Here is a 12,748-nt window from a genome sequence, read left to right on the forward strand (position 1 = left end):
GTGGTATTTCACCGGTAGATGTTGTTGCTGGCGTCTACCACTGTTAAAACAACAATTATGAAAGAACGTATGAAATGGTACAACTGTTTAAAGTGTTAGGCTTTGTTTTAATCAGACCTAAGTAAAAAAGAAATCGAAGTCGTACTCAAGAAAGATCAGTTTATTTGGTATAATAAATGTAGATTATACGAAGGATTACTTAGTAACTTAATAATTTTACTGATGATGAAAATATTTAGCGTTCTAATTGTCTCCATACAGTTCATTTCATAGATCCGTATTTTCCCTTTTTATCCTCCTGAGACATTAATAGTGTATTCATCCTTATTTATTTCAATGTGTTACGTAGTAACGAACGTACATTCCTTAACAACTACCCATATACATTTTCATACAGATTTTAAAAGATATCAAAATTAAATTAAGTGTGGGCAGATTTAATAAAAATAACCTGTCAGTCTTATTAGTTATTTAGTAATCTGTTAACTAAGCTGCTGTGTGCGATGGGCGATAACAAGTACTTCAAAACCTCACATAGTGTGTTAGTTGGAAACTTATATAATTGCTTAACGGATTTAGTAGGCGCTACGCCATACGTTCTGACAATGTTTCTTTAGGAATGTGTCTGAGGGTGTTTTTTCTTAGACGACGCGACGGTATATTGACAATCATCATTACTTAAATAAACATTGTTTTAAATAAACTCCATTTATTTGGCTCAAGAAGGTAAGATTGTGAAAAGTGAATTTCAATAATTATTAATGCTTGAAATTTTAAACTTGCATAATTCTTTACCTGTACATAAATACATGTTATTATTAATTTATTTTTATCATTTAAACAGATTACGTTCAAGAATTACGAAAGTTAAATTGTTGGTTAAAAACATAACATTGAGGTTTATAAATGGCTTGCGCAAGAGTTTGTGTGCTGTTAATTTGCGATAAAACTGCAATAAGCATTCTCTTTGATATACCTATATATATTTATAAATGATATTATGTGATATTAAGGCGATATCGAACGAATTTATTAAAATTGTGTACACATTGGTATATGCAGTGCAGTGAGTACGCGAGGCAACACAAGGTGCACACGCCCCGGGCCACTGTCGCTGCTGATCCGTTTGATAATTATTGTAAATAATGCCGCAACACTCTAGTAAATGCAAGTGGCTTGTGAAATACTTTTTAACAAGAGCACACGGACAGTGTGATGTGAAAGTAGGATTATATTGCAACGATACTCGGTGACTTGTTTTGCCGCAATTCATCATAATCATATATTTAAAATCCTTCAGAATTAATTAAAATGTTTACACTATTTGTTGAGTAAGGTTTTACGGGTAAAGTAAAAATGAATAAACTTTATTGTAGCTGGAGTACGAACACGAGGGGTATTATTTTCAGTTCTTATTAAGTTATTGGTTTAATTCTAAGCCACCGAGAGTAATAAAATTATATGATGTGTGTTGTTTCAGCTCATTGATTCAACACTTAAAGCTCGCGAGGTTTTATTTTAAAGCCTAACAAAAGTGAGGTAATGGCACGATGTCTCGTACGTGCGATACGTTGAAATACATACATACATAGTGCACTTATTTGTAAGATCTAACTGTAAATATTTCTCTTGGTGTTCTGATATATAGAGTTTTTCAACAAGATCTTTGTTTTCTAAAACAAAATAAAGCAAATAGTTTAGATGAATACGATTCAAATTTTTATTGTATTACGAAGAGAAAAGTTTGGCAATTATGAATGAAAAATAATATCTGACAAATGTCCACCACGACCACGCTGACGGATGTCGATTCTTTCATCAAAGTTTTTAATCACTTTTTGGCAAAATGGCGGGTCTATTTCGGATCTTGATCACTTCACGGATTTTGAGTTTTAAGGCCGCGATCGATTCGATATAGACCTTAACATAGCCCCACAACAAATAATCCAGTGGTGTTAAATCACACGATCTGGCTGGCCATTTAACAGCTGAATTTTGTGAAATTATGCGATCGGGAAATTTGGTTTGCAATAAATTGCACCATTTTCATAGTGGATTTTAATTATTTTAATGCGATTACCGAGCGAAATTGAATTCATTGTAGCAATTGCCAAAGCATCTACTACGAATAGGTCAAAAACCTAATGTCACAACTGTCATGTTGTTGGTGTGGCCCCAATTGAAAAACAAAGTTCTTGTTGAAAAACCCTATATAAAAACCATACATACCTATATATCAAATATAAAAATTCTCGTGTCACAGTTTTCGTTCCCGTACTCCTCCGAAACAGCTTGACCGATTCTCATGAAATTTTGTGAGCATATTCAGTAGGACTGAGAATCGGCCAACATCTATTTTTCATTTTTTTTTTTAATTGCGCGCGGACGGAGTCGCGGGCGACAGCTAGTAATCTTATATAAATTAAAAAGAAATCATCTGATTGTATGTAGATCAACTTATTTTAGCATATTTTGAAATATTACTAAAATAAGTAGCAGATAACGCATGTTTCACAAGTTTTGCGACTGTTCGTTAAGGTATTTCAACTTTTACGACTAATTTAAAAAGTGGTAAATTTCCAAAGCCATGCGGAGCGCAGACCTGTCTTGTTTTGTAAATAGTATAAGTAAGTATTTGCGTATAATTTACGTCCATTTTGATACACTATTTCTTACTTCAAAATTCGTACATGCGCTGTACCTTTCAAGTATGAAACAAACGTCAAACCAAATTAACACATATGTATAAACATCAGATAATAATATTCGGACAGACCAATTATAAAATAAACAAACTACTGCGAAACAGCACGCAGCCGTGTAACCAAATATACCATAAAGCTTTGGGCGTACTCTGAGACTTTCAAAAAGTTCATCTAAATTTAGTGCTAATGATGATAAATTGTCTTTAAAACATTTTGCTGAGATGATCATGGAATTGTCAATAAAATCCATGATGTCTGTTTATTGTGCTATCAGATATCAATTGACGTGTATCTTGTTGCGGCGGCGTATTCATTGTACAGTCTAGTGCCCAGAAGACATACAATCGCTTTCTTCCGACATTACAACACTAAGTACATACTTGAATAGAAAGGAAGTGATAAATTTTGCTGTGAAAAAGTTCACAGGCGTTATTTTTTAATGAATTAATTAATCCAATAATTGCGTGATTTTCCAGTAAAATATTTCAGTGTTTAACATATGAGGAAGTAAGTTAACCCGATATGTGTAAGTGAACGTGTGAAATCCTCTACCAAAAAATCTCTCAAGTTAAGTGTTTCAAAAGGGTAAAACGTACATATTGGCCCCAAGGATAATCCAGATTAGACTTAGCCCTTGAATCCACATTGAAGAACCAAAACCAAAGTTGTGCTCATGATATTTCATAAATAACTGTTAAGCGCCTACATTTTTCTGCTCGCAAAAAAACTTTTAAATGTCAAGTATTCAGTTTACCGTTAGGGGAAAACGAAGAAAGATTCCTAGAGGAATATACTAACATTGTTAAACTTAATTAATAAGCGAAATTAATTTGGATTTCGAGTTCTAAGCTTCGAAGACCTTTGAATGTATGCTTTTATTTTACTCTTTTTAGTTATTTTAACTGGTCTGAACTCAATTAAATAATGCGAAACTTTTTATTTTCATCTTTTATTATAAAATAAATAAATAATTAGTTCTAAAACTATGTTAATTAAATATACAAGTAATTAGTATTATTAGGCAATATTTACACAAAACGTGGCACATGAGAGTGAGCAAACATTTGCAAACAATTATTTCATCAAAATCCCTATCAACAACATTTAAACACATGATGTGATATATTTGTAATGTCTAGATATGCGACTAGCGAGAGCCAGCAAGCACATTGCCATCACATCAACCTACCGGCATAGGCCGGCCTACCGGAAGTGGTCGAGGGGCTCGTTGATGGGGGGCTGCAGGCCGAGTGGGATGTGGTTATGGTACTGCTGGCTGGACTGTTGGCCCCCATCATCGCGGCTCTCTAGCCCCTGCTGTGGCAGGCCGTATCCCGCCGCCGGCTGCTGACCCACCTCGTACTCGTGGCTCTGCTGGGAAAACTGTTGATCGTGTTGCGCGAATTGCTGGTCTTGTTGCGCGAATTGCTGGTCGTGGTTCGCGAATTGCTGGTCGTGTTGCGCGAATTGCTGGTCGTGTTGCGCGAATTGCTGGTCGTGTTGCGCGTATTGTTGATCGTGTTGCCCAAATTGTTGGTCGTGTTGAGCGAATTGTTGGTCGTGTTGCCCGAATTGTTGGTCATGTGGTCCAAATTGTTGGTCGTTCTGACCAAACTGTTGGTCGTGTTGTCCAAATTGTTGATCATTCTGGCCATACTGTTGATCGTGCTGAGCAAATTGCTGTTCCTGCTGAATAAATTGTTGATCGGAGTGTCCAAACTGTTGCCCTTGTTGAAGAAAGTGCTGGTCGTTTTGAATATATTGCTGGTCATTGGGAATGTATTGTTGATCGTGAGGCGCGTACTCTTGACCGTGGTACGAGTAGTTAGGATTTTGGTGTGGGAATTCTTGATTGGGCACGCCGTACTCTTGTCCCAGCTGCGGGGTGGTGTACTGATGGTGGAGCTGGTGCTGCCCGTACTGCGACTGTTCCAGTTGCTGCTGTATGTGGTGCTGCAACTGGTCGTGCAGGTCACTGTACTGGCCTTCACCCGTATGCTGCTCGTACACTTGAGTCCCCTGCTCCTGCGTAAACTGAGGGTGGGGTTGAGCCTGCGAAGAATGCGCTTCCGGGGTGTGAGTCGGACTAAAGTCATGAGCCTGTGGAGTGACAGGCGACCAGCCTTCGTGGTCCAAAGTGGTCGACGGCTGAGTGGGCTGCAGGTGGACCGCAGGTTGAGGAACAGTCGGCTGTAGGTGCAAGGTGGTGGTGGGCAGGGCCGGTTGCGCAGGGTGCAGCAGAGCGGGCGTCTGAGCCACGGCGACGTTCGTGGCGTGTTGCACTATGCCGCCCTGAGGCAGCAACTGGAACTGGGGAACTTGAGGTCTCTCTAGCAAAACTTGGGGTCTGTTTAACAATACTTGTCCGACACCTTGAACACCCGTCGCCGCTGGAGCTATAGGTAACAACGGAGACTGGTAATTAAAGAAAGGATATCTGGGGTAGGTGGCAAATACCGAAGTCTGCACCGCCCCGCCGTGTCGTAGTACGTATGGGAATTGGTGCGCGTATTGAAACAAAGGTGTGGGGAGAGCCGGAGCCGGTTGGATGGGAACAGCTGCGGGAAGCAAAGGTTTTAGATGAAAGTGGTTAGGAGGAAGGACGTGAAGCGGTGGTGGGCCGACGGGCGCCGACGGCAAGGAGAGAGCCGGCGTCGACTGAAACAGAACGGAGGGCGCCACGTGCCCTACTGCAGCGGTGGGCTGGGCTACTGGAACGAAAGGCGCCGCCGGGAGCGCAGCCGGGACCGGCAACGGAGCGGGCGCCGGAACCGGAACGGGAGCGGGGGCTGGGACGGGGGCTGGCGCTGGTGCCACAGGCACCACTGGCACCACCGGCCTCGGGGACACGTGATGATGATGATGATGGAAATGATGGTCCGGCTTCGAGACCACCACGGATTTTGTCGAATGGGGGAACTTGAGGCCGTAATGAGGGTGCGGAACTGGCACCCTGTGACCGAGGGGTAACGGATACCGAGGCACCAGTGGGTTGGTGAGCGGGACCTTGACCGTGGCAACGGCTGCCGTCGGAGGGTATGTCACTACCAGCGGCTTGACGACAGAATGAGATACCCGGGGAATATCGTATCCTAACTTAAAAGGCGGCACCGCGGTGAGGACGCCGCGCTTGTGGTGCCTGGCCTTGTCCGCCAGACTCCCGAGCAGCTTTGCCTTGGCCGCCTTTAGGTGCACGAGGTCCCCGTATGCGGCGCACAGGCTGGCGCACAGCACTAGCGCGATCTGAAATACACCACGAGCTTTAGTACCATAGTAACACTATCGCACATCAAATCACTGACGAGTTCACTGCACGCACTGCACCGCAACACACGATACTTACTGCATTGTACTTCATGTCGGCGGCCGGCCAGTCGGCGCGACGTTCATTCAGAAACCAGAAGCTCAGAGGGTGCGCACCTATACTTATAACATCGAAGATGTCGCATTAGTATGTAGCTGGCGTCCGAGTTTCACCCGGCTGCGGACGGACGCCGCCGGCTCGTCCCGCACTCTTCCGCGGCTTTCCACGATGCCTAAATGTATGCCTCTATCAAACTAATTCAACCGACAACTGCGACGACAAAAACGTGTCGTATGAACTTGCAATAGAGTTGACATTGTATCAGACGGTAGCGGCGGGCGATGCGGCGAGCGCACGTGGCCGCTGCCGTCACTCCCGTAACCCGCACGTAACAATGCATACCGATTGATTAAGAAACGTAATCGAGTGAAAATTGTACCAGTTCCGACAGGGCCGTACTCTATCTATGTACAGATAAAATTCGATTAATTACTCTGGTCGAGAACAAAACTCACCTATAAGAAATTTCTTCATGAACATTGTGATTTTAATGCCTTGAATCTATTACTGAGTTTTTGTGTATCACGTCTGGTTTTTTTTCTAATAATTCAAGTTTATCGATATTTTTAAATTTCTGAATAATTTTAAATTTTATTTGATCTTTAAATCCTTCAAAATTACCATCTTTTATTTTGTAATCACAGTTTCAATCGGATCTTTCTCACGGCTATTTTGTTTTGATTAAACCGCCTTAATTTTTAAAATTGACGTGCTATTTTTATTTTCATGAAATATTTAATTAATATTAAAACATTAATCTACAATAGTTGGGCATCAAAACTTAGAGGAGCGAATTCTCTTTTTGCCAACCAGTGTTATTTTTAGGTTGTAGTTTCGCGGTGTCTATACGTGACTGGCTAATAGTGTGTCAGTGAATCCGCCCCTGCGGCTTGACATCGGCATGCGCGGGGCGCGCGGTTACCAAATATGCCGGTACTTTCGTCCGCTCTCACTATCGTTGCTCTGTCCCAACCGCCTTGCCGCGACTTAGCCTTACCAAGTCATCTGTAATCTCAGTAAGTATTAATACAGTACAATATTACATACTTGTACTACAATTAGACTATACGACATACGCCACTACATAGATTGAAATCTGTTATGCGATATGCAAAATATTGTGTTAAAGTACAAGGTGAATTTGAGTTGAGTTGCATATTATTGATGATTGTTTATCTATATATATAAAAGAAAGTCGTGTTAGTTACACTATTTATAAGTCAAGATCGGTCGAACTGATTTAGCTGAAAATTGATGGGGAGATAGCTTAGAACTAGGAAACGGACATAGGATAATTTTTACCCCGTTTTCTATTTTTTTGTTCCGCGCGGACGGAGTCGCGGGCAAAAGCTAGTTTATGATATATTTGCCATCATGACCTGTGCGGACTGCGTGCGTTGTCAGTGCGATCACGCGCATGCGAGAGATTGCTGTCGGACGAGGAACTTCGGTCCGTAATGTCGCAAGCTCTGCACTAGCTAACGGGTTAGGTAATACAACCTAACTTCGATTTCTGATCAGCTGATTTTTAAAAAGACGTTACGTTAACAACATTATATGTGTTTACGTAAAAAGTGCGCTTTGATTGTTTACGACCTCAATAAGGGTTTGTTTGTTGTCTTTCGTCGTCATGGAGACTATTATCAGATGTCATGCCGTATATGGACCACTTCGTAATCACTTATATTAAAGAAGTCACTGTGAGTCCTGCGAGCTGTGAGTCCTTGCACAGAGCCGTGACATTGTCGTGTGCGTGTCGTGTGCGTGACAGCTGTGTGCCATACATGCAGACCATTTCGCGGGTAAAAGTGAAAGTATTGTTTATTCATATCCTGTCAACTCATCGTGTTATATTAAAATGTCTTGTTTGGCAATATATTACTGTATCTGTGCGTTTTTTCTTAGATTACAAAGTATGAGCTTGTAACGGACAGGTGATGAATGCATGCAAATCGCCTTAAATAAGTTGCTTATGTAAACACCATGACGACGGCAGAGACTGTAATGTTGTGACGTGACGTGAACCCGAGAACAGACGCTGCCCCAGTGGCTGCTGGTTACTTACTCCTGCCCTACTGGCCGCTGTAGCTTGGCGCGGCGCCAGGCGTTGCTTGTGTGATCGTGTGAAGATTTGTTGCGATATCTCAGTACGCGCCCTACTTACAGCTTGCTTTGTTAATCCAGATATCTCTAACTCGACCTTGATGTGTAAAAATAAAGATAATATTATATAAAGAAGTCGTTGATATTCAATCTGATGATTTGGAGATTGGGACACTTTTATTTAATCTGTAAACATAAAAACAGGTAGGTATTTATTTTACCAACTAATGTGTTTCAATATTAAGTAGTTGTGTTTAAAAACCGAAGTAGGATAATGGTTTTTCTCGTATAGTAAGTATCGTGTAATAGTTGGATAAGACGATTTGCCTTTATTTCAGTCGGTCTGACTTTTACTTTATTGGGTTTTCTTTTGTCTATTGTTGCACAGAGATGTTGTAGAAGGAACTATTGAGAAAGTTGCATTTGTTTACGACAGCTGTAATTTATCAGTGGACATTGATTGCGAGCACGGAGCGCGGAACACGCCGGCCGGTTGCCACAGCGCCGCCGCGCGCACGCGTTGAAGTCTTTTCAAAGTAAGTCATTTCTTTACCTGTCACGGTAACATAGCATAATTAACGATTAAAGTTTGACTAAACCTAGTAAACTGTTATCATTCATTTGTAACAGTGTAGTCACGTAGAAATAAGGATAAGAATGATGTTTGTTTCGATTTGAAAAATTGAATAGAAAAAGTCCTACTTCAATATGGCGTCAGCGACTCAAGGAAGTCTTGTTATCAGCTCTCCATTGCCACCTCCAGCTGTCGGCGTGACGCCTGCAGAGCGTGTCTGCTCACTATTTGCTACAAACTCTATAATAATTCTGAAATATCTATTTATGGATGAGATTAACGATAAGAAACCAAATCTTTCGTTTCATACAGAAATAAAACAGTTTCTTTGTTGTCGATTTGAGCTTGTGCTATGCTTGTACTGTTACGTTTATTTTTGTGAAATGGTTCGTTTAAGATTGTCCTTACAATCCACCAAAGACCTAGAAGATTATCCATTTAATTAAAATATTCAAACAACTATTTTTAATCGAATCAAATTCACTGAGTGATTAAAAGAAAAAAGTATCGGGGAGTTGACGATGGCGCCGAGCGTGTTACAGCGCATGCAGTAGCAGCGAGAAGCAATCAGCCAGCTGCAAGCGGCGCAACGGCCGCACAGCTCTGATTTCAATACAACGTGCAGACCTTCACCCAGTTGCCGACAGACGCTGTCATTGCTCGATGTCAAATCGAATTTCACGCGTCGTTGGACATCGATTCGAAGCCGCGCTTAAACTAATAATGCAACTAGAATTTCACGAAACGCTTTATTAAGAAACTTAAATACAATATTCTTAGACTAAAGTATAAAAATATGAATACTTCCTCCGCGTGTACGACCTAACTTAATATATTATAACTAACACATCACAGACGACCGAGGCAGGACCGGTGCTCCACGACCGGTGCGCTCGTGACCAAGTTAGGAGGTAAAGACTTCGTACAAGTCCCTGTGTCCCTGGGGGTGAGAATTCAAATAAATAATGTGTATGGCGGATGCTCGCGGGACATGGAGCGTGGCGAGGGCGGAGCGGCTCATGCCTTGCCGATTTTGGTGGTTTTCTTCTTGACGGAAGCTACGTGCGGATGCGGGTCATCGACCTGAACGTTGGTGGCGCGCAAGTAGTTGTTCTGGAAGCCGGTCTCGTGCACGCGCGCGTTGGGGCCCAGGCGGTCAGTGCGTTCGCGCTCATCGGCGCGCCCGCTGTCGTCGGCGCGTCCCGTCTCCTCCGCGCTCTCCGCCTCCTGCGCCTCCTTCAAGCGCTCCTTCTCGTCGGTCGCCCCTGAATCGTCGGCGCGCTCGGAGCTGTCGGCCCGGTAGTTGTTGCCGGATCTTTCATCATCCGCGACCCTCTCCGGATCCTCCCGAATTCTTTCGTGATCATCTAAAAAGTATCCAACTTCCGTCCCTTCCTCCAGACGAGCGAATTCGGCGTATTTCGTCGGCGGGGGGATAGTTAGCCCTCTAAAAAACTTTTCTTCGTCCGATATGGGAAGTTTGTTTCCGTAGTAATCATAGTCCCCAGCAGTGTATGGCTCTCCGCTGGCCGCGCGTTTGTCCCGGCGCTGCTTGCGACGCTTGCGCCGGGCGGGACGCTGGGTGCGCTCGGCCCGCGTGCTGTCCTCTCCCTCGGTGTCGTCGTCGTCATCGCGTTCCGTGGACCTGTCGCGCGCGTCTCTTTCCTCGTAGTGGTCCCTGTGGTCGAGGTCGTGCTGCGGTCTCTCGCGGTTTAATTTTTTCGGGCGTCTCTCTTTGTAAATGGGTGGCACCCTCACAGTGACGGTGTCGATCTGTTCGGGGTTGTGCTCGGTGGGGGGCAGCACCCGCGGCCGCAGCGGCCGCTTCGGGTCCTCGGTGGTCGTTGTGGACTCCGTCTCCTCCTCAGCCTCGTCCTCGGCGGTTTTTGTCTTCGACTTCGGTCGTTCCCGTTTGAGGCTCAGATGCGAATCGTTATCGTCACGTCTCCGGATCAGCTCGGCAAGGTCGCGGTCGCCAAAGTGTACGTTGCGATAGTCGTTCGATGGTAGCTTCTTCTTGCCCCGTTTTTTCGGTTCCCAAAACTTGTCGACGGCGTCGCTGAAGTCGCTCACGGCTTTGGTTCTGTCGCGAGACTCCTGCACGTCCTCATAGTCGTCGTCGGGCAGTTGTTGAAGTTCCTCGTAATCATATACGAGGTACTCGTCTTCGAGAGGTAATCGTTGCGCGTTAAGGTGTTGAGCGTCGAGGGTGTCGACTTTCTGAGGGACTCCGTTTTGGACGACAAATGCGTCGACGTAGACCCGGGGCTTCCTTGCCTGTGGCGGCGGCAGACGAGCGGCGCGCGGCTCAATAGCGACTGGTGCAACCTGCTCCTGTTCCTGTTCTTGTTCCAGTTCCTGTTCCTCGGCCTGTTCCTCCGCGGGCGCGGCAACGGCGGCGACCCCTGCCGGGGCTCTGTTGAAGTTGAAATGCAAACGGAAATTAGAGGTGATAGTTTCTAGATTATCGGCTTTCGGTGCAGAAGGTCGCGGAGTCGGTGTGGTGGCGGGGGCGCAGGGCGCAGCGGTCGAGGGATTAGCGCGGGGCTGGGCGCAAGGCGGCGGCGAGGGTGGCGGAGGCGGCGGCGGCGACGGTCGGGGTCGGGGCCTGCGTCTCGGAGCCGCCCGGGGCTTTGGGCACGGCGGCGCCGCCCTAGGACGAGGGGCCGCGGTTGTCGGAGCCTGGGCACGACAGGGCGGAGGCGCCGCAGCCCGGGGTGAGCCGCAGGGTGCGGTAGCGGGAGCTGGAGCGGGAGCGGGCGCTGGGGCTGGAGCGGGCGTAGCGGCCTGAAGCGGCAAGTCGATTCCGGGGACGGGAGCGAGCGGCGGCGGGAAAGCTATTTCTTGAGGTTTTCTCGCGACACTGTATCCTAAAACATCGGCCAATCCTCTAAACACTATGTCTCCGAAGGTCCGTTTCTTCCTCACGACGGGCTCGTGGTCGCCTTCGGCAAGGGTCTCGTTGGCAGCATCAAGAAATGTGTCGTTGCTGGCGATCAATATAACCGATGTCCTGTTTCCGATGTCAACAACGGTGTCGTTGATAGCGTGGTCGTTGGTGTCCTGCGAGAGCGCGGGCAGGAGCACGGGCAGCAGCAGCAGCAGCAGAGGCAGCAGCGGCGGCCGCGGCATGGCGCAGCGAGTGTCGCGCGGGAGCGGCGCATGCGCAGTTTTGTCCGGCGGCCAGTTGCCCAAACCGTCACGCTTGATTGCGCGCCGAATTATTTATATTATGATATTTCAGTGTAAACATTTCGCATTTTAAATGTATTTAGCTAAGCTTTTGGATAGACGTTGTTCACCCTCGTCAGGATAACAATAAAGATGATTAAAGTATTACGTCACAAAACATATCTGTCCCGATTACGATGACATGTTGCTTGTCTGATGATGGAGCTGGCCTTAAGAATTTCGCAATGAAACGAAACCACCTCATCGAGTTTGGGCTAGTTTAAATCGTATTGATGAGTGCTTTGTTTTTTTATTTTTTGTTGTTTTAAAAGAACATGTTTGTTACAAAAGCTTGTTTTATAAAAAGCATTTTTCTTTTAATTATTATATTCGACTAAGACAAGACAAACTATTACTTTACTCAACAAACGACAGTCTGCCAAGTGTTTGAACAACAGAAGCTTTTTTGAACGAAGCAATTTGCCATTTTTCTTCACCAACTTCAAGTACGTGTAGAATGTTTAGAACAGAATATCGATCACTTCGTACTTAGGTTAGCCGGAATACCATACGTCCAGTCCAGGTTTATGGAAGCAGCTGTGTGCGACCGAGCAGCGCACACGCACGTGCACTGACAGTGTGAACACAATACTGTACACGCACGTACCGTATCCATCTGTACAAAATCATCTAAAAAGAAAAAAAGGAGTAAAAAGGAATAAAATGATATTATATAATTTTATTCTACTAGTTATAAAGTTTAGTTGTTATTTAGAAATTAATAAGTGCTTAATGTACATATGTAAATTTTTAAAAGATATGAATAAGTAA

The 12,748-nt window shown here is 44.6% G+C and overlaps 1 protein-coding gene across 1 annotated transcript; it reads right to left on the reverse strand.

Annotated features, from left to right (window-relative positions):
• Nucleotides 1-3,708: 3,708 nt before the first annotated feature.
• On the reverse strand, nt 3,709-6,147 carry LOC106710111 (serine/threonine-protein kinase WNK2). The gene is made up of 2 exons (XM_014502089.2): nt 6,049-6,147; nt 3,709-5,948 (listed from the first exon to the last, which is right to left on the reverse strand). The coding sequence occupies exons 1-2, from the start codon at nt 6,061-6,063 to the stop codon at nt 3,909-3,911; spliced, it is 2,055 nt and encodes a 684-aa protein (XP_014357575.2). The 5' UTR covers nt 6,064-6,147; the 3' UTR covers nt 3,709-3,908.
• Nucleotides 6,148-12,748: the final 6,601 nt, after the last annotated feature.

The sequence above is a fragment of the Papilio machaon genome, chromosome 14, assembly GCF_912999745.1.
Source record: "Papilio machaon chromosome 14, ilPapMach1.1, whole genome shotgun sequence".
Lineage (NCBI taxonomy): Eukaryota > Metazoa > Arthropoda > Insecta > Lepidoptera > Papilionidae > Papilio > Papilio machaon.